The 21,551-nt window shown below is 45.0% G+C and overlaps 1 protein-coding gene across 5 annotated transcripts in view; it reads left to right on the top strand.

Moving 5' to 3' along the window:
* Positions 1-726: 726 nt before the first annotated feature.
* Positions 727-21,551, top strand: part of STN1 (STN1 subunit of CST complex) — a 42,965-nt gene continuing 22,140 nt past the window's right edge. For 3 of the 5 annotated variants that reach the window (XM_046028086.1, XM_046028085.1, XM_046028084.1), the window contains exons 1-5: positions 817-1,166; positions 1,456-1,650; positions 8,713-8,808; positions 15,234-15,302; positions 20,787-20,954. In XM_046028086.1, coding sequence (XP_045884042.1) covers positions 1,148-1,166; positions 1,456-1,650; positions 8,713-8,808; positions 15,234-15,302; positions 20,787-20,954 — 547 coding nt within the window. In that variant the 5' untranslated portion in view covers positions 817-1,147. Of the gene's footprint in view, positions 792-816; positions 1,167-1,455; positions 1,651-8,712; positions 8,809-15,233; positions 15,303-20,786; positions 20,955-21,551 lie in introns of those variants that run through there. The other 2 variants (XM_046028087.1, XM_046028089.1) reach the window with 2 other exon arrangements.

Here is a 21,551-nt window from a genome sequence, read left to right as displayed (position 1 = left end):
ATTTATTTATGGGAGTGGAATGTGGCTTATCTTTTCTCACTTTAATTTAGGACCACCAGGGACAAGCAACCTCAAGGTAGCCATGATTTACCAGAATGTCGGTTTTTCAAAATCTTTATATGCACAACATTTCAGAGTGTAAATGGAATAAGAGGAAAGAAGACAAGATTTATTGTCATAATCGTGTGGGGCTAGCTTTGGGAGAACCAAGTGCTCACATTCATTCAAGAGCTCACATTTGAATACTGACATTATCCCCAAGTGAGACTGTAGAATCCCAGTGTGTGTGTGTGTGTGTGTGTGTGTGTGTGTGTTAGCAGATCACTCGCCAAGTGTAAATAAACATTTAAAATATGCCACAGGGCAATCCTGCTCTTGGTGTTGCTTTTTTTTTATTTGTTTATTTAATATATCAGGAACCAACTCCCCCTTACTCCCGCCTCCTCCCCACGCAAGAGCCAGTCCCAGGCTCCTGGGGGTCCTGACCTCAGTATCCTACCACCAACGGGGGACAGGGTGAAAGGAAGACTTGGAGGATGGGGTTTGGGCAGCAGGAATTGCAGAGTCAGGTCCCAGGCCTCAGAGACTTGGGCTCTGTGCTCCAGCGGAAGCCCGTGAAGGACGGATGGAGGGACCAGAGGACTGCTTGCTTCCCGCAGACGCCAGCCTGGCCGCCACCTGCCGGAGGGCTGGGGGCGGGGCCTCGCCGGGCTGGGGCGGAGAGGCGGGCGCGACGGGGCGGAGCTGTGGCGAGGCGCGGGCCGCGGGAGGGTAGGCCCCGGCCGAGAGAGGTGGGTCGGTGGCTGGCTGGGAGCGGCTCCCACTGCGACTCGGGAGGCGCCCTGGGCCCCCGCGCGCTAGTGCCGGGCGGGGCCGAGGCGCCCGCGGCCTCGGAGCGCCCGGAAGGGCCGGGCTTGCGCGCTCCTGGGGGCCGGGGGCTGGCGGCGGGAGCGCGGCGGGAGGGGCTTCGAGCAGGTCTGCTAGTCGTTTCCGTTTTCCTCCTCGTCTGAGGCTCATCCCCAGACCGGAAGGTGCCGGGGCCGAGCGACGCACAGTCCCACCTACTCGGACCCCCTTGTGTTTGGCCAGGCGGACCCCCATTCCTCCCGAGACCCTGCCCATCCAAGCGATTTCAGGGTACGCCAGTATGGACACAGCTCCCCAAGGTGAAAAGTTAGCATTTAGCCATTTTGAAGTTGGTACCTGGGGGGAAGGAGAAACACTCCCATGGGGCAGAGGACATGCCAGAAGGAGAGCCGTAAGGAACGCACAGGCCCTCACCCGAGGAGTGCTTTTTTGCTCTAGGCCCGTGGCGTGAATTTGCCAGGCCCTGGACCCCTGCTTGTATCCCTCCCGGAGTTCTGCATAGCCACCTGGGAGCAGCTTCGGGGCCATGCCGATTTCACCCTTTAAAAGCATTGCATCCTGATGTGTGTGTGTGTGTGTCACATTTAGATCCTCCACTCAGTGACGCAGAGCCTTTCAGGGTTGGCTGCGAGCCAAACCCCAGCTTCCCGATGCAGCCCGAATCCAGCCAGGGTGAAGAGGAGACCCCTTCCCTCTTGTGGGGCTTGGATCCTGTGTTCCTAGCCTTTGCAAAACTCTACATCAGGGATATCCTGGACTTGAAGGAGTCCCGCCAGGTACCAGGTATGTGGCTGGTGGGCCCGGAGGATGCCCAGGGCTGCACCTGCACCTCACCCTTCTCTCTCCAAAGCTGCAGGAAGCTGGGGCTTAGTGGCTTTCAGGAGAACCTTCCCTGCTGCAGGCTCTGAAGATGACCTAGTGTGACTCTCAAATGAATACTTTTCTGTGCAAGTTACAGAGTCTAAGTCTTATTTTTATTTTTTAAAATAAATGCGTGTGGTAGTAACCTTTGTACTCTGGAATTTTGGGGGTTTTTTGGTTTTTTTGTTTTGCTGGTTTTGGTCTGGCTTTGAGGTCTTTAATATTTTAACATGCTTGGTTGTTTTTCTCTGGGACAGCTGTTGGTGGAAAGCTTCACTGGACCAGATATCTCTAGGCCTCTTCCCTGGCCGGGACAGGTGACTCACCTGCAAAGCTTAAGTATCTTCTTTGTAAAAAATGGGGATAAACCAGACCTGAACAGAACTTGTGGGGTTCTGTTTTGTTATCAACTACTTAGAACCAAGTAATATAAATTCCCTGAGAGGAAAGACATTATCTGCCTTATTCATCTACATAATTCCAGTGCTTAGAACTGTGCCTGGCATGTGATGGGCCGTCAGAAAGTCATTGGAGCAACAAAGTATTATAAATGTAAAGTTAAAGAAATAATTTTTATTTTAAAGGTGGTTACTAAGGATAGGTTCTTCATGCCTAGAAACATAACAAATATAATTTGGGGTAGATTTAAATAATTCACATAGCTGTGTATGGATTTTCACATGTTTACTGTGCTACATGAGAAGTTTGGTTCAACTCTTCGCTGTTTTGAGTGAATAGCAAGCTGTGAGTCAGAAGTAGTCAAAAAGCTCAAGTATGCACGGTTTTAATGAGAGGATGTTTTGTGTGTTTCCCGTTCTATGTACAAATATATTTGGAGGATCTTATTCTCAAGCCTTGTGTGCAAAACACCTTGGTTTCCTAATTATTGTTGGAAATGATCTATGTTTGTTTTTTTGTGTTTTTTTCTTGGAAGGCAGCCATCCTCCCCCACAGTTGTCCATTTTCCAGAACGGGATGGTATTCTTCATAGCTCATCTCAGGAAGAAAGTAATTCACACCAAATGCCAGCTTTGCATTTGAAAGAAAGGTCTTATGGAGTGGCTCAAGGAAATGTCTGGGCATGATAGGGGCTTAACTCTTTCTGCGGGCGAAGGACCTCATGATGTATTAACAGCCAACCAAGGAAAACGGATCTTGATGGTCTTTGCTAGGTCACTGGTAATGCTGTTTTAGATGTGATTTGTTGCCAGGTGGGCTGGGGAGACTTCAGACCCCGAGGCTTCCATCCATCCTTTCCCAGAGATGCTGCCAGAAGCTCTTGGTCCCATTGCAAGAGAGAATTCAAGGAGAGACCCAAGGCAAGGGTTGAGCAGTGCAAATCGGAAGTTTATTAAAGTGAGAGTATGCTCTTGACACAGAGGGAGGCAAACCATAAGAGACTCAACTTTAGGAATCAAACTGAGGGTTGTTGGAGGGGAGGTGGAGTGGAGGGATGGGGTAACTGGGTGATGGGCATTAAGGAGGGCATGTGATGTGATGAGCACTGGATGTTGTATGCAATGAATCATTGAACTCTACTTCTGAAACTAACAATATACTATATGCTAATAAATTGAATTTAAAGAAAATAAAAAAAATAAAGTGAATGCAGGTGAGCTCAAGGGAGAGCTGCATCCCAGGTTTTGGGTTCCTTTTACTGACAGGTGTTATTTAGGGGTTGGAATATTTATTACTTGGGGAGGCATTTTTTTGAGGAGCATTTTTTGTGTCTTTTCTCCCTTACTTGATCCAGGTTCTTGGCTTTCTTTGTCTTGAGCCTGTCTGATTTGATCCAGCTTCTTACGGCTTTGTTTTTGGAGTGCTGCAGGGACAGGTCTCTGACTTCCCCCATAGCTAGCCATGACTCCCCCTTTGTTGGCCTCCAGGCATCCTGTAAAAACCTAACTGCTGACTGTAACAGTTTTTAAAATGAAACATCATGCTTGAAGCAGGCACCAACCATAATTGCAAGAGAGTGATCTCCTTGAGATTATACTGTAGGGCTCAAGGGGTGGGAAATTCCCCTAGTCTGGGTTTTTTTTTCTGTGTTGTTTTCGTTGTTGTTTCTGGTTTGGTTTGAGGATAGGGGTTGTCCATGCCGACCCCTGGGAAAGGAGCGGGCTAGAGATTGAGTTGTCATGTGGCCAACGAGTCAATCATGCCTACAAAATGAAACCCGGATAAAAACTCTGGACACCGAGGCTCAGGTGAATTTTCCTGGTTGGTGATTGTGCATTGATTCGTCAGGAGGGTGATCTATTGTGTGGGTGTGGAAGCTTTGCGCTTGGACTCTTCCAGACCTTGTCCAATGGATCTCTTTAGTTAGTGAGTCCTGGTTTGTACCCTTCATTATAAAACTATAGTCATAAGTCTAGTACCTTCCTGAGTTGTGTCCCATTCTAACAAAACACCAAAGCTGAGAGAGTTGTAGGCCCCCCTGAAGTTTGTAGCCAGTTGGTCAGAAGTGTGGGTGGCTTGAGAACACCCCGATTCAGGGCTGGTGAGTGAAAAAAGCAATTTTGTGGGAGACTGTGCCCTTGACTTGAAGTTTGACCTGACTCTGTATTTGCCATCCATCAGAATTGCCTTGTAAAATTGTTGCAGAATGTCTACTTCTCTAAATTAATCTGCAAATTTAAACTAATAAAAAATATTATGAAAAAATAGTATCAAGTTTGTGGTGGTGGTGGTATTCATAGGTTTTTAGGTTTTGGGGTCTTTTTTTTTTTTTTAAAGATTTTATTCATTTATTTGACAGAGAGAGACAGCGAGAGGGGGAACACAAGCAGGGGAAGTGGGAGAGGGAGAGGCAGGCTTCCTGCGGATCAGGGAGCCTGATGTGGGGCTCGATCCCAGGACCCTGGGATCATGACCTGAGCTGAAGGCAGAGGCTTAAAGACTGAGCCACCCAAGTGCCCCTTGGGGTCTTTCTTAAAAAAAAGATTTGTGAGAGAGAGAAGGAGTGTTGGGGGAGGGGCAGAGAGTGAGAATCTTCAAGTGGACTCCCCACTGAACATGGAGCCCGTGAGATTTCACCCTCATGAGACCATGACCTGAGCCGAAATCATGGGTTGACTGCTTAACCAACTGAGTCACCCAGGTGCCCCAGTTTGGGGGTCTTTTTTGCTTTATCTTTTTGTTTATAGCATGCAGAAATAGTCTTTATTATTCTAAATATCCGTGTCAGACTTTAATAATGGGATAAATAATGAATCTGATGTTTAAATCAAAATCTGTTACTTAGGGGCGCCTGGGTGGCTCATTGGGTTAAAGCCTCTGCCTTCGGCTCGGGTCATGATCCCGGGATCCTGGGATCGAGACCCGCGTTGGACTCTCTGCTTGGCGGGGAGCCAGCTTCCTCCTCTCTCTCTCCTCTCTGCCTGCCTCTCTGCCTACTTGTGATTTCTGTCTGTCAAATAAATGAATAAAATCTTTAAAAAAATATATCTGTTACTTATATTATCTAATCTTAGAGGGACCGATGAAGTAGGAATAGTGTATTTATAAGATTATATGCAAAATAGGATCTTGGGCACTTGAATATTATTAGACATCAATTAAATAATGGCAGACTAAAAAGAGATCAATCAAAAGTACTTTTCAAAGAGAGAAACCAGGCAAATGTCTTGCTGTGGTGGTGGCTGTTCGGGGATGGGCTCCCGTGAAAGCTGACTTAGTCCTCCCTGTGTGACTCGGACCCCTCAACCCTCCCACATGACCCTACTCCTTCCTGGGGACCTGATGGTTCAGGAGATCCCCCAGTATGTTTGGGCCTCTGGGGGCTGCATGTGGAACAGAGGCAGCAGGAACAGAAGGACCATGTGGGGAAGGCTGCAGCTTGAACTCCCCCATCAGCCAGTATCTGTTGTTTGGGTGGTTTTCTGTTGTTTGCTTCCTGAGCTTTCTTTCAGTCGACAGAGCCACCATCCAACTATTTTTAAGCTCTTCTGTTGTAGAAGAGAATCTTCTGTTGATAGAAGGATGTGGTCCTCTCCACTTTTTGTCCGTCCTTTCAGCTTCTTCTCGTGGGTTGCGTTTCTGATACATGTAGTCATGTTTCTCTACAGGTGGACACGTGTCTTCTCTATTCCCAAGCAGTGTGTTTTCTCCTCGCTTGATTTTCTCTGAATGTTTTGATTCAACCCATGCATTAGTTTCTCCTGAATTTGCTCTCCTTTGTTCAGAGATGCTTTAGAGATGTTTTCTATATCAATTGCTTGAGATTGGAAGGATTTTTTGCATTTTTGAGTGACTCTGTCTGCCCTTCAAGGCGAACCATTGTCAGCGTAGAAGATAAAAGTTTAGGGAGTGCCCTTTTCTGTGCTTTCTTTGAGAGAATCTGTTGTGTCTTCAGGTGAAGACCTGTTCAGATTTTTATCTAGTGGCCTGACACAGTTGGTAACCTTAGAGGGTTGGCCTCCATCACAGATGCCTTGAGGACCCTCATGGCTTGTGTCATTAGTCCTGTCTTTATATTACCTTTATCATACGCTTCAACCCAGGCAAAACACCTTTGGCTACCTCTGTTTCCCTTCTTAAAGTGTGTCGGCTCTTTACTATAAAACCACCATAGTAGTGCATGGCAGGGTGTCGCAGGGAAACCCAGAGAGTCCTGGGACTATCTTGAGTTTCCAGATGTCACCAGAAGAGCACCCTGCAGTGGCTGGGAAGACATTTCAGGGATAGGCGGTGGGCTTTCCTATGGGTCCAGAGGCCTCCGTAGTTCTGCTTCCTGATACTAATGTCCTGGGTGCCACAAGTGACCACATGGAACCCCGTAGAGTGTTCTGTCTCTAATGCCAACAGATGCCTGGCAACCAGGACAGACCAGCCATTGAGATGGGGGTAGGGGAAGACCAGTCAGGTTCTAGAAAATGGTTCTCTCTAACTTTGCTCTGCTCAGTGCACCAGTAGGTAGTGTTATTACCTGTCCAGTGCCTTTGGGGAAGCAGAAAGGGCTGGCTGCAGCCAGAGAACAACCTGGAGCTCAGGCCACTCCAAGCCCCCCGGCCCTATAGCAGACCCAGCAGTGCCATGCCATAGCTCTTCTCTGGACACAGGCATGTCAGGCCATGGTGCTGGGGAACACGTCAGTAGAGGACTCCGTGTCCACATCCCTAGGGGAAGCTCATAGTCTCCCGATTTACCCTTCTTTCTGCCGCCGGGAAGTCTGAGCTTCCTGCAGCGGTCCTGCAGGGCTCTCCCTCTGAAGTCGCCCATTTCCCTTTGTGTTTGGTCAGTGGAGGCAGGTGGGGGCAAAGGCCCCAAGGGTCTCACCAAATGTAGTAGCTAAGGGACCTGGATAGCAATCCTAAGAACACAGGAGGAGTCGCTGGGAACTGTTCTGCTCTTAAAATTGCATGGATTTTCTGTGGAGCCAGTTTGTCCCCATTCAACCTGTGTTCCTGGAAGAGGGTGACCCTCCTTCGGGGATGACACAGTGACTCCGGCTCCTTCCCTTGTGTGCCCTGCCATTTCAGCTCATGGCCCACACGGTTACCCCGTACATGGTCTCTAACCTAGCAAGTATTCTTCAGAAGGATGCCCTGCTTGGGAAAGGGCCCTTCTTTAGGCTAAATTGCCACCATTTTTTCCTTCCAACTACATCTGACTCTCCTAGAATGTCCAGCGGGCTGAGGCTCAGAGCTTCCTTATCCATCCTCTGGGACTCCCCATGAGTGACTTGTCCGCAACCCCTTTATCCACATGGGATACAAGAGAACCATCAGCAGAGGCCAGTCTGGGGGTTTTGAAGGGCATCGGGGTTCAGGCCACAGATCTGTCCCACCGTGTAACCCCATGGATGTGGAGAACAGAGGCTCTGACCAGGCTTGGTGGGGAGGGAGGAGGTGGCCAGAAGTCTGTGCCGATGAATGTTTGTTTACAGGTCAGATCTTCATTGAAAATGGAAATTGCCACTTAGACAGTTATAACCTCTTTCTGCAAGTAAAGAATTCAGCCATCATGGGGGAAAAAACAGGCTGGAGAAGATTTTAGTCTGGACTCAGGAGCTGCAGGAGATAGACGCACGTGCGAGTAGCTTACACCAAAAGGGTCAGGATGTTGGGGGGCCGCAGATGGGAAGCCTGCAGGGGCCAGGACAGCACTGGGACCCAGGATTGGAATCAGGGAGTCCCTGCAGCCAGGAGTCCCTCTGTCTGTGTCCCTTCCCAGGTCTAAAAAGGCATGTAAGGTTTCTCCTCTCAGTTTTCTCCTCTGGCAGGAAACTGCCTGCTGACATCTGTCTTCTGGGTTTGGAAAATAGTTTTTAAAAAGAGAAGTTTGGGGGGCACCTGGGTGGCTCCGTTGGATTAGTGTCTGACTTGACTTTTGGTTTTGGCTCAAGTTATGATCTCAGGGGTCCTGGGATCAAGCCCGCATCAGGCTTCGCACTCAGCGGGGAGTCTGCTCCAAGATTCTCTCCCTCTGTCCCGTCCCCCACCCCATTCACTTGCGTACTTGTGCTCTCTTCCTCTCTCTCAAATAAGTAATTTTTTTTTTTTTTAAAGAGAGAAGTTTTTGAGTTATAATCTGCTGGCTCCAAAGAACAGCAGTTTTTTTTTTTTTTTTTTTTTTTTTTTGGTTTTTTTGGTAACCTAATTTATCTTCTCTTTAAAAAAAAAAATCAATGTTAATTCATAGAAATGATGACTGGCTTTCTAGAAAAGTGCTAGTAAAAAAAATCAAGCCTTTCCTGTGATTTCCTCTTTTCTTTTGCAATCCCTCAAAACAGATTTGGTCTCATAATCTAATGACTGTTTTCACACCTGTTGTGAGAGGTCCACAAGAAGGCACATTTCATTTTCGCAAACGGAAAGGTTAACCAAATCTAGTTGGGCAATGTTGGTTCTCTCTTTTCTGCATTAGTACAGGCTTCTTTAAAACCAAACTTTCTACTTTGGACCCTTAAGGAAAAGACATCTGAATTTCTTTGGGCTTGCCATTTGTCAAGGACTGATTTTTTTTTTTTTTTTTTAATTTCAGGTGTATTTTTTTACAAGGGGCACCCAATAAAGCAGGTAGAGATCTTGGGAACTGTAATTGGAAGGAGAGAAAAAGATGCTTTCTACAGTTATGGAGGTAAGAACAATTGTGTCTAACATGGAGTTTATGTGGAAGGACCTCACTTAGCTGATCATTGCCTTTGAAGCAACGCAGCCTTTCCAAGTGGCTGGGGACGCTTATGGAGCCCATACACTTGTCCTTTCTTAGGAGCCCCTTGGAGCCACCGACGTGGACTGAGTGTAAAATGAGGCAAAATGTAGGAATGAAGCCGATGAATACTGTTGAATGATAGCTGATGGGGAGTTAGGAGGTAGAAGAATTAAAATATGACCATGTTGATCAGGGACAGACACCTGATACTGGAGGGCGTAGCTGTAAATAGCAATGGATGGTAGCAGATGTTTATATTGATACCTTTAAAAATAAAAAGGCCAGGGGCGCCCGGGTGGCTCAGTCGTTAAGCATCTGCCTTCGGCTCAGGTCATGATCCCCAGGGTCCCTGGGATTGAGCCCCACATTGGGCTCACTGCTCAGCAGGAAGCCTGCTTCTCCCTCTCCCACTCCCCCTGCTTCTGTTCCCTCTCTCGCTGTCTCTCTGTCAAATAAATAAATACAATCTTAAAATAAAATTAAATTAAATTAAAAAATTAAAAGGCCAGATTAATGTTAAGGAAGACTCTCCAAGAAAACAGGGAGGTATGAAAAATAATTGACAAGATGTATATTCAGAACAGGAATTTTAAAAGGCCTTTTGGTACTCAGGGCTGCATATCTATTATCAGAAAATTTCCGTCTCCTCATAATGATACAAACTAAATAAAGGATTTCTGTAGTTTGGACACCAGCAATTAGCATTGTGGGTCTTGAGTTTTTTCATTGAGTTTAATATAAGCATTTTAATCTGTTGCCTTGTGCAGCTCTTAGAGTCTCCACAGTTGAGAGGCCAAGCTGAGTATTTCCTGGGAAGCTGAACTTTGGATTCCAAACCTTTGCTGCTGAACTTTGGATTCCAAACCTTTGCTCTAATTAGCGGTGTTGCTTTCTGATGTGTTGCCCTGGGTTTGTGTCCTTGCTCTACTTGTGGAAACATAGAAGGCAATTGAACTTGGGGACGAAGAACATTTCCCTGGTGGTCTGTGCGCATTAGATAACGTAGAGTATGGATGCATTTCATTGTATTTCCTCAATGTGTTCATTTTCCTGAGGATGATTGTCTCGTGCTTATGAAATAACGTGTAAGGGAGGTTTCTCATGCCTTCTTCTTTTCCCCAGCATATGTATTTTTTAAACTCCAAAATAGGTCATGTTATCAGGCATCCCCATACTGGTTCTCTTCTCTATTTTACCAGAGGTATTGGTTCTGTTTTTCTCCAGACAGTTCAAGAAGTACTCACCAGTTTCCTATAACATACTCAGCTGTGGGCAAGTACATTTTCTATAGTATAATCAGGTACTTCCTCTCCAAATCCTACTGATGAAGTAACAATTTCAGGTTACAGAGCACTTTTACGTGTGTACTTTTGTGTTATTCTCCTCCTGATGTTTTGAAATAGAAAGGACAGATGTTCTTTCCATTTTGTTGATGAGGAAAAGAAGGCTCAGTCACTTGCTCAAGATTCCACTGAGGAAGGTTTATAGGCCCAGTCTGCTTACTGATTCCATTGTGATGTATAGTCTCCGTATAACTCAGTTTGATTTTTCTCTGTCCCATCACCTCACCACCTACCCTTGCACCAGAAATCAGCTTTGTCTGTTTTTTGTTGTTTGGGGTTCTTTGTTTTTTGTTTTTTGCTGGGGACAGTATATTTCATTGATGGTACATGACAAACTAGGGTTTCCCAAACCCACCCCTTCTCAGGGGTTCTGGGATGGACATCTACTCTGTAGAAGTCAGGAGATTCTCAGTATATTGGGGGATGAGTTGGGGCAAGGACTCCCCAGCAGCTGAGGGCCTTTCTCTTCCTCTTGCTCTCACTAGGGCTGGTGGTCCAGGGGGCCCTTATTCCTTGGAGGCCATGTGGACCTTAAGGCTCTCCCCCTGGTTGCTGTAACCAAATTGATTGTTGTACCAGAAAATAAGCTTGACAAAGTGGTCATGAGGGCAATGCCAGCCCCATCATTGAGGGTGGGAGAGTGGGTGTCACTGTGAAAGTTGCAGGACACAACTTGGTCCCCAGTGTACACCAGGGTGCCCTTGAAGGGACCTTCTGATGCTTGCTTCACCATCTTCTTTTTTTTTTTTTTTAAGATTTTATTTATTTATTTGACAGACAGAGATTATAAGTAGACAGAGAGGCAGGTGGAGAGAGAGGAAGGGAAGCAAGCTCCCTGCTGAGCAGAGATCCTGATGTGGGGCTCGATCCCAGGACACTGGGATCATGACCTGGGCCAAAGGCAGAGGCTTTAATCCACTGAGCCATCCAGGCGTCCCGCTTCACCATCTTCTTGATGTCTTCATATTTGGCAGCTTTCTCCAGGCAGCAGGTCAGATCCACAACTGACACATTGAGGGTGGGAACACGGAAGTCTGTGCCAGTGTCCTTCCTGTTCAGCTCAGAGATAGCCTTGCCTATAGCCTTGGCAGCACCAGTAGAAGGAGGGATGGTGTCCTGGGCAGCCCTTCAGCTATCACATCTCAACTTCCCAGAGGGGCTATCTCTGGTCTTCCAGGTGGCAGTGATGGTATGGACCATGGTCATGAGTCCCTCCACAATGCCGGAGTTGTCAGGGATAGTGCCGGAGGCATTGCTGACCATCTTGAAGGAGTTGTTACACTTCTCATGGGTCCCACCCATCACAAACATGGTGGCATCAGCAGAAACAGAGATGATGACCCTCTTGACCCCACACTCCAGCTGAGCCCCAGCCTTCTCCATGGTGGTGAAGACCCCAGTGGACTCCACTACGGACTCAGCACCACCTCACCCCATTTGATGTTGGCAGGATCTCACTTTGGAAGGTGGAGATGGGCTTTCCATTGATGACAAGTTTCCCATGCTCAGCCTCGACTGTGCCGTGAACTTACAGTGGTGGAATAATGCTGGAGTGTGTAGACCATGTTGTTGAGGTCAACCAAGGGGTCATTGATGGCGACTACATCTACTTTGCCAGAGTTAAAAGCGGCCCTGGTAACCAGCACCTGATATAGTTTACTCTGACCTTCCTCTGACCTCTGACCTTCCTCACTGTGTCTCAGGGATGCTGGGGCACTGCACCGGGAGGTGCGGCTGTTTGTCGGATGGGGAGAAACCTGATAGAGCCCCTCTGGTCTTTGATTGTTTTTTAGGTCACATGAAAGAGGCTATTCGAGGATCTTCATCCTGGCCCTATAACCAGGCCAGTTATTGTATCTGTGACCTAAAGGGGCTTCACTTAACCTCTTTCCCATTCTAGAAATATTAAGGAGATAGGTATGACTGTTCCCCAATAAATGTTCTCTTCAGGGTGGAGGTTAGAAGCAACGGGACACATCTGTGGGCAGTGGGAAAACAAAAAGCACTTGAAGGTTAGGGTAACTGAGAGCAGAAAGAAGTTTAGTTCTTGTGAGGCCTGTTCAGGGGCGAGCTGCACCCTTCCTGCTGTCCTCAGGGCCAGCTTGGCTCTTGGGCCACCGGCCAGGCAGCCACTCCTCACTGTCCTGGGTCCTGCTCCACCTGAGTCACCATAGTCCTGTCCTGGAGGGTGTTTCCTGTTCCCACTGACTCATTCCATTGCTGAAACAAAAGGCCAGCGGCCCCGATGGTGCTGTCCAACCGGGGAGGATGTTGTGCAGCTCTGCAAGGATGCTCCCTTTCCGGGGCATTCCAGCAGCCAGACCTCAGGCTGCCGGCGCCCAGCACCTGTTGGGAGACATTGCAGGCCAGAAAGGCCAAGGGTTTGGTGGCCGTGCCCAGCAGAGCCCTTGGCAGCAACTCAAGCTCATACCTAGAATCCTGGGAGACTATACTGTTAGTGTCTTCACATTTTCTAGAACAAATGTTCATGTGCTCATGTTTTTACTTTACATGATAAACCAAGATTTTACACTGGCCAGAGAAGTGGTGTGCCTAGACGTGTCATACAGTTGTTGTTTTTTAACTCAGAATGTCCTCATTGATTTATTTTAAAATGACATTCATATCATAAAATAACATTTAAAACTAGAGAAATTTTTACTGAAGTACATAAAAGTCATGTGAAACCCTATAAATAAGATAAAAACAGTGTCACTGTTTGGGTGAACGTCCCTCCTAATGTTTTTTACTTGTTCCTAATATTGGAGAAATAGAGATGTGTCTTATTTCCTTGTACTATTATGCATATTTCCTTCTTTTAAAATCTCCGAAAGGAGGTTTATAATCAGGATGTATATTCGGTGTGGAGTTCCTTTCCAATGTTCCAGAAAAACCCTGCTATTATCGTTTCACAGTCTTAAAATCATTTCTGTCAAAATACACTACTTAATGTTTTACATAAATTAAATTATATATAAGATTTCTTTTTTAAAATGAAGCATGACTTCTTTTAATAGCAGTGAACATAAATCTTCATTATAACTTTATATGGTATGCCACTGTAATTTATTTAACAAATTCCATATTTATAAGCATTTAGATTATCTCCAACTACAATATTATAAACAATGTTGCAACAACAAGCCTTATACAAGATGTATAAATCTGTGTGTGTATTCTGTTTTTCTCTTCAGGATAAATTTCTAGAAGTAATCGCTAAGTCAAAGAGTATATGCATTTAAAAAATCAACACGTTTCCAAACTTGCTCTTTAGAAATTTGATATGAATTTACATTCCCACTAACAGCATATGAGGGTATCAGTATTTTTAATGTTTGTCATTCTAATAGTCAAGAAATTATTTGTTCTTTTTCTGGTAACTAATGAGTTAAATGTACTGACACATGTTTATTTGGCTATTTTTATATCTTCTGTACATTATGTATTCTTTCTCCTTGCCATTTTTTGTCTGGTGGTTCTGATCTTTTCTTTATTCTTTTGTATGAGCGAGCCATCTATCTATCTATTTATTTATTTGAAAGGGGGAGGCAGAGGGAGAGAGAGAATCTCAAGCAGACTCTGTGCTGAGTGCAGACGTGGGGCTTGATCTCACAACCCTGAGATCATGACCTGAGCCAAAATCAAGAGTCAGATGCTCAACGGATCGATCCACCCAGGCACCCCGGTGTGAGCTCTTTATATATTAAGACACTAGCCCTGTCATTTGGAAAATTGCTCTAAGGTATTAATATTTAGTTGGTCATCTATATCAGACTTTTTTTTTTAAAGATTTTATTTTATTTATTTATTTGACGGAGAGAGATCATAAGTAGGCAGAGAGGCAGACAGAGAGAGTGAGAGGGAAGCAGGCTCCCTGCTGAGCAGAGAGCCAGATGTGGGACTCGATCCCAAGACCCTGAGATCATGACCTGAGCCGAAGGCAGCAGCTTAAACCACTGAGCCACCCAGGCACCCCTATATCAGACTTTTAAAAATGAGTTCTGATCTTCAAGTCTGGTTAAAGAAGTCTCTTCCAACCAACTATAAGTCCAAGGTCCAAACATATTTACCCATATTTTCTTCCTATCTTTTTAAGTTTACCTGTTTTACATTTAATAAAATCTATTTAGAATTTATTTTCATGTAGGAAATATTTTTCTTGGCTTCTGCTTCCAGTGCAAGTTTAAACCAGCAATAAAAAATTTTGCCTTATATTCTGTATTACATGTGCATTTACAACAACCTCGCTGATGATTTTTTTAAAAAACCACTGGTCTCTTTTGAGCTTTTCAGAAATTAGAGAAAACACCTCTCATACCAAACATCTCCAGTTCCTCTGCAGTTATAAACCCACGTAAAATGGGAATTCTGTGTGCGTGTGTGTGTGTGTGTGTGTGTTGCACTAAGGATAAAATAAGCCAAAATTATTTATGTGATTAAAGTATAATTATGTTCCAGTATGAAAACAAAACTTTGGTCTTCTGCAATATACTTGGCTTTCCTTATGTCCCCTGCAGTATTAAGGACTGGGCAGAAGCTCATTCACAAAGAGAAGTTGGATGCTTTGTCTTGGGAGGCTGTGGAGCTCGTGAAAGAGTGGATGGTGAGAGATGGTTGCCCTCCGAGTCTTCTCACCATGGGCTGTCTAGCGCACTCTTGCTTCAGGGTGGGAGGCCAAGGCCCAGTTTGCATGTTAGCATTCATGGAGATGTCTGTACTTAAGCTCCTGTGGACAGTGAGGACAGGAGTCACCAGTACCCCCAAGGCGGGATGAGTGAAATGTTGACTACCTTAGGCTCACGTATGACAGCGAGCCGTGCAGATAGGCAGTTCCCCTCAGTGTACATGCAGACATTACTTCTGAGAATAGAAGGAGAGTTTCACAAGGGGTGTGCCCAACCAGGTTATTGAAAGATGTGTTTTGGGGTATGGCTGAATGCGATGACGACCCGCTCATTCACTCGTGATGCCCAGATCTCTCCTCTGCCATTTTCACTTCTCTTGCAGTGGATGACAGCACCGGAGTTATCAGTTGTATCTGCTGGAAGAAGTCGAACAGTACCGAGGCTGCATCAGGTACTTTCATTTGACACCCTCCTCTACTTTCCAGCTAACCAATGGTTTTTACTAAGGGCGCTCATCAGAACAGCTGTCGGGCTAAGTTTACATATTTGTCCACTGGTGAATTCTGTGGATCAGCCTGAAGCACTAAACCCGGAGCTCTGGGCCCTCGGCCGACTGATGTCACAGAAGAGCAAGTCGTGTTTCTTTCTGCCATCTCCTCTTTGGGGCTCACTTCCTTCTGAGCCTGCCTGCTGGCCTGGGACTGGGTTGCTGGGAGGTGGAGCATTTCCTTTTTCGGTGGTCATTATCACCGAAGTCGAGGTGTTTTAGCCTAGTTGCCAGTCAGCTCAGAATCCCCTTGTTCCATGTGTAACCCTTGACCAAAGAAGGTTTTGGAGATTTTTCCTTTTATATGAGGGCCACTAAGTTCTGTGCTGCCATGATCCAGATTTTCTGAAATCTCGAGGATACCAGAAATTCTAAGATTGATGAGAAGGTAAATAGGATTCCTTTGAAGTTAACTATTGAGTAACATGAACTGAAAAGAAACTTTATTTATTGTTTTTAAAGATTTTGTTTATTCGAGAGAGAGAGAGAGAGAGAGAGAGTGAGAGAATGAGAGAGAGCACGAGCAGGGAACAGAGATAGAGGGGCAGAGGGAGAAGCAGACTCCCTGCTGAGCAAGGAGCCTGATGCGGGCTCAATCCCAGGAACTTGGGATCATGACCTGAGCCGAAGGCAGTCACTTAACCAACTAAGCCACCCAGATGCTCTGGAAAGAAACTTTAAAATTGTATATTGAACCCATTGACTATAATTGAAACAGCATTTGGAATTCCTTGAGTATATTTTAATAGGCCCTAGGGAGTTTTTTCAGTTAAGTTCATAATTAAAAGAAAAAATATCAGACAGTACTGATGATCATTTTGGCTCTAGAGAAGCGACAGCCACTGGGACCTTGTCTTCCTGTCTTGCAGCATGCACAGAGCAGTGCCATACACACTGGGATCATTCATGAAATACTGTCTGCTATTCCATCTAACATCTGTATCCATCTCCTTGGGTGATACATGGTGTCTTTCCTCTTTGCCATTACCTGCCAGGATTTCAGCTTCCTACTTTGACTGTCCTGACCAGTGCAATGCCTCTTGACTTAATTTTTGGACGTATTTACATTTAGAACTTGGCCACCAGTTTCCTATGACTTTAGTGTTCCATTTCCTTGTTTGGGAACATCTTAATCATTGGCACTGCATTTGCTTAGGATGCTTTGTAGATTTAAAAAAAAAAAAAATTAAGGGGCGCCCAGGTGGCTCAGAGGGTTAAGCCTCTGCCTTCAGCTCAGGTCATGGTTTCAGGGTCCTGGGATCGAGCCCCGCATTGGGCTCTCTGCTCAGCAGGGAGCTTGCTTCTCCCCCACCCCCCCGCCTGTCTCTCTGCCTACTTGTGATCTCTCTCTGTGTGTTAAATAAATAAAAATCTTTAAAATGGGGCGCCTGGAGAGCTCAGTGGGTTAAAGCCTCTGCCTTTGGCTCTGGTCGTGATCCCAGGGTCCTGGGATGGAGCCCCGCATCGGGCGCTCTGCTCAGCAGGGAGCCTGCTTCCTTCTCTCTCTCTGCCTGCCTCTCTGCCTACTTGAAATCTGTCTGTCAAATAAATAAATAAAATCCTTAAAAAAAAAATTAAGACAACAGGTTTTTATACAGCTGTTTCAGAGGTAAGAATGAAACCTATAAGACAATCAGATTCTTGAATTTTCATATAGCTATGTCTAGGATATTAAAATCAATTTGCAGACTTAAGGTTTTAGTGTTGTCAAAACCTTCAATCAGAGCCTGTTGTTTGAATATATGTGCTTGTTTCAGGCCGTGGAGCAACAGACTTGTTCTGTACAGGGTCAGATAGACAATGTTTTCTGCTTTGCGGGCTCTCTGGTCTGCACCTTGATTACCCAGCATTGCCATGGCGACACAGAAGCAGCCACACACAGTACATACAGTAAAACTTTATTTACCAAAAGAGGTTGTGGGTGGATTTGGCCCAGGGGCTGTAGCTTGCAGATTCCTATTTAAGACATTGTTTTAATTTCCAAAATCAACTCTTTTATTTTTTTAAAGAATGACCTTAGGAATATTGTATAACTTATATTTAGTCATTTTTTAGATAAAATGGCTACTAATACTGAGAGTGAGGTTTTTAAATGATTTGTAAGTAGATGAATAGATGAACAGTCACAGTGGGCAGCCTTAATTGGAAATTGCTTTGAGAATAAAAAGAGAGAGTAAGAATGCAAGGAGAAAGCCCAAAAAGGATTCTCATCGTGTTACATACGAAGTGGTATTTTTAAATTATTCCTGACTAGCCCATTCTCTCCTTTTCATCTAATTGCCCTCAATTTAAAAGCTTTCCCCTGGAACATGGCCAACAAAGACAATTTTTTTAAACAAAATTTAGTCTGAGTCAAAATCTTGTTCTAGTCCGTTAAGGTGTATGAGAATAGGCCATTAATTCCTATAAATGTCCGGTTGAATGTACCATTTGGACTGGCTTGTGAGACAAGTTAAGAAAGCTTGGTCCTTGATACAAGAACTTTGGGGAGGCGGGCGGGGGCGGGCGCTATCTTCCAGCCTGGAATAGGCTACTTAAAATGCAGTTCGGTCAGGCTCCAGCCAACTCATTAGGTTCACCAAATTACAGAGCTCGAGCCGTCCTTTCGGGAGTTTGGCTCACCCTTTAAATGAAAGCTGGACCTCGTTCTCAGACCGACTGCCTGTCCAATCAGCTTAGCAGTGCTGTAGGAAGCATTTATTATGACGTGTTTTCAGTTCAGCCCAAGTACAAGATGGCTGGACGGGACAGGAACACAGATGGAATAACATTTTATAAAGTAACACTTGGGTGTTTTTTGAAGAAAACCGGTAAGCTGAGTACCGTTAATGCTGATAGTGTCTAGATTCCTAGGTGTTGGTTACTGGATACAGAGTGCCCCGTACTCCCTGGGTTGCCCTTTCCCCGGATAGAGTAGATGCAGTACAAGAAAAGTAGTGCCTTTGCACTTTACAAAGCCACAGTCATCCAAGTTGTATTAGATTAGAAAGACAGTGTGATCAATAGGCTAATAGAACATTTGTTCATTCATTATAGGAACACTATGTGTATGACAGACCAGAAATAAATCAAGAGCAGGAAATACATGAGCATTTAACAAATGTTGTTGGCTCAGGTGGATACAAATATTTTTAAAAGAGGTGACTATGATCCGTATCTCCCAGCTTACATGACATAACCCAAAGAAGATGGAGTTGTGTCTTTATCACAGCAAATATGGGGGCACACATGTTAAACTCTGATAAGTCCTTAGCCGTTAAAGCACCAAAAACTATCATCAGTGACAATAGGATAGACTAAACATTTTTTTCAAACTTTTATGTAGTAAAATGAAATTAAAAAGCATAGAAAAACAGTGGAACAGGGGGAGTGGATGTATTTCAGAAGTTAACATAAAGTATTCAAAAGACACAAAGGATTACATAGAATGAGTAAGATGATCCCTTACACGTAAAGAAATACAGAGAGCAGATCATCTTATATAAAAACACAGAGCCTGTCTAGCAGTTTAAAAGCAAAAAAAAAAAACATCATGAAATCATTATGTATGTTTTAAGGTACTGAACATCCAGGCCAGTGTAGGAGCTACAAGTGTGCGTGCATCGCTGGCCACACCTTGTAAAAAGAGAAGGGTTGGACTGTTTCTTTCTGGCAAACCTTCTGGACAATATGTAATGAACTGTGAACCTGTTTTTAACTTTTCTGTCGAGTAATTCGCAACAAAAGACCCCAAGAAAAACACACAATTCTGTCTAGAGGGCTTCATTACTCGTTTTTTACAAATAGCTGACATTTATAGACCATTTCCTGTGGCTCTGACATTGTGCCAAACCCATGATGTGAGGGTTAACTTAGATTGTTAACTGTGCAACAGTTCTATGTGCAAGGTGGACTGTGTTGTTACCCACAACTCACAGTTGAGGCAACCCCAGTGCAGTGAGGTTAACAGCCTGCCCGCGGTCTCAGAGTTGGTAGGAGGTGAGTGAAGATTTCAGCCCGGTCTGTCTGACTCCGTTATCAAAGTGCTGACCTCTAAGTTCCAACCAGTGCCGGTGACTAAAGCCATAATAAAACATTTCAGGGGCGTCTGGGTGGCTCAGTGGGTTAAGCCTCTGCCTTCAGCTCAGGTCACGATCTCAGGGTCCAGGGATTGAGCCCCACATCGGGCTCTCTGCTCAGCGGGAGCCTGCTTCCCCCTCTCTCTCTCTGACCACTTGTGATATTTCTCTCTCTGCCAAATAAATAAAATTTAAAAAATATTACAGAAAGAGGGGAGAATGGGACATTTAACACGACTAGCTCATCGAACTGTGGCTTGTTAACATACAAGTGCTCCACGATTTTTTAAAGTGCTTGAGTTGTATAGATTCTGTAGATACACGTGTGTATCTGAACTTGGGCCAGGCAGAAAATCAGAACATCAAATTGTTTAGACACCCCAGCTATAACTGGAAAATGCGAGAATGCTCATGGGGCAGGCAGCAGAGAATAAAGAATATTAAGCAGGAAGGGACAAAAGTCAGGAACCGCCTGGATTCAAACTGCAGCTTTGTGGCTTGCTTGCTGTTTTACTTTGTGCAAGTCGCTTGACCTCTCTGTGACTCAGTGTCCTCCTCTATAAAATGAGGCCAAGAATGAATGGGTGTAGCGGTGAGGATTAGGTGTTCTGATCCACACTGTAAAGTCCTTAGAGCAGCGCCTGTAGTACCCAAGTATTCACGGCTGTGCTTACTATTTAACTAATACAATTTGAAATTAAACTTAAGTAACAAATTACTTAGAATTGAATGTGCATTGGGTTATTTTCACCATGAAGTAGCTTAAACTTAGAGTTTTAAGTGGTGTGAGAATGTGTGTGTGAGAGAGAGAGAGATCACTGCAGTTACCGAACAAAGGTGAGAGGCAGGAGATGAGGGTGTTGGGTACCAAAGTGGGAAATCAGCCTGAGGCACATTCGCCTTCCCCATAAACAGAACTGCATATGGAGACCTGGGTCCCCTTTTCTCCTATGCCAGGCTTGTCTTCATGCAAGGACACTTTAAAGGGTTGTTGAGAGCTGTTTGTACCAAACCCAGATGAATCCTGCGGAATTGAGCTCAGGACCACATAGAGCCCTTTGAGGGCACTGGCAGTGTAGGAGCAGGGGAGAGCATGTTGGAGCCCTGCCAGAACTTTCTTACTGGGGTTATCAGGCCTCCTAGACTCCGTTCCCATTATCCTGCTTTCGAATAGTTACAACTTAGGCCTTGTGTTCAGCAGAGGACTTCGGAAGGGTGTGCGGGTTTCTTACAGTAGAGTGGCTCATCAGAAGGAGAACGACCCAAGACCGTCTGACCCGTGCGGTACAGTGATCGTGTTACGCTTTCGCCTCTTCTTTTCTGGTCCTAGCAACTACAGCTACTGCAACTCTCGGGGAGCTGAACGTAACCTCACAGCTTAAGAAGCTGCAAGACACCGTTGAGCAGAAGACAAAGATCGAAATTGGGGACATTGTCCAGATCAGAGGTTCTGTCCACACATACAGAGAAGAACGAGAGATTCGTGTCACTACTTATTGTAAGCACAAGTTATCTCTGCCAAACTGGTTGATATTCTGGGTGTGTGTCCAGTAAGCTCTGGGTTTGCTAAAAGTCAAATGGTGGAAAAGTTCAGATAAAAAAAAAAAAAAAAAGTAACTCTTTACTGGAGGAAATTTTATTTCATAACAGGCTTTCTTTAGAAAAGCAGCATTTCTTAACTTCATTTTGAAGAGCAGTGACTAGAAATTAGGGAAGAAAACCAATGATGTATTATATATACCCAGCAAATTTATTTGGACCACATCAGAGTTAATGTACTTTGAAGTTTGAAGTGGCAGTCCATGTAGGGTACAATGTTCATATTCTTTAAAATGATAGAGGTTTCTTGAACATTGCTGAGTCCCTGAACTTTGAAGGAAAAGAGCTCATCAGAAATACGATAGTCCCACATCCTCTGAGTGATACGTTTTGCTGGCTGACTTGGGTTGGAAATCCCACGGATGACCTCCGTTGTTCGCCGTTATAACAGATGGGTGAATAAGAGAATGTGCTTTCCCTGGTTCCAGTCTGTTGCTGGACAAGCCTGTGATGCTGAGGACATTGCATTCCCTCTCCAAGGATGAGTGGGACCCAC

This window comes from Meles meles, chromosome 13 (genome assembly GCF_922984935.1).
Source record: "Meles meles chromosome 13, mMelMel3.1 paternal haplotype, whole genome shotgun sequence".
NCBI classification, from domain to species: Eukaryota; Metazoa; Chordata; class Mammalia; order Carnivora; family Mustelidae; genus Meles; species Meles meles.
The sequence above is the reverse complement of the archived record's forward strand: the minus strand, read 5'-3'. Positions and strand labels throughout refer to the sequence as shown.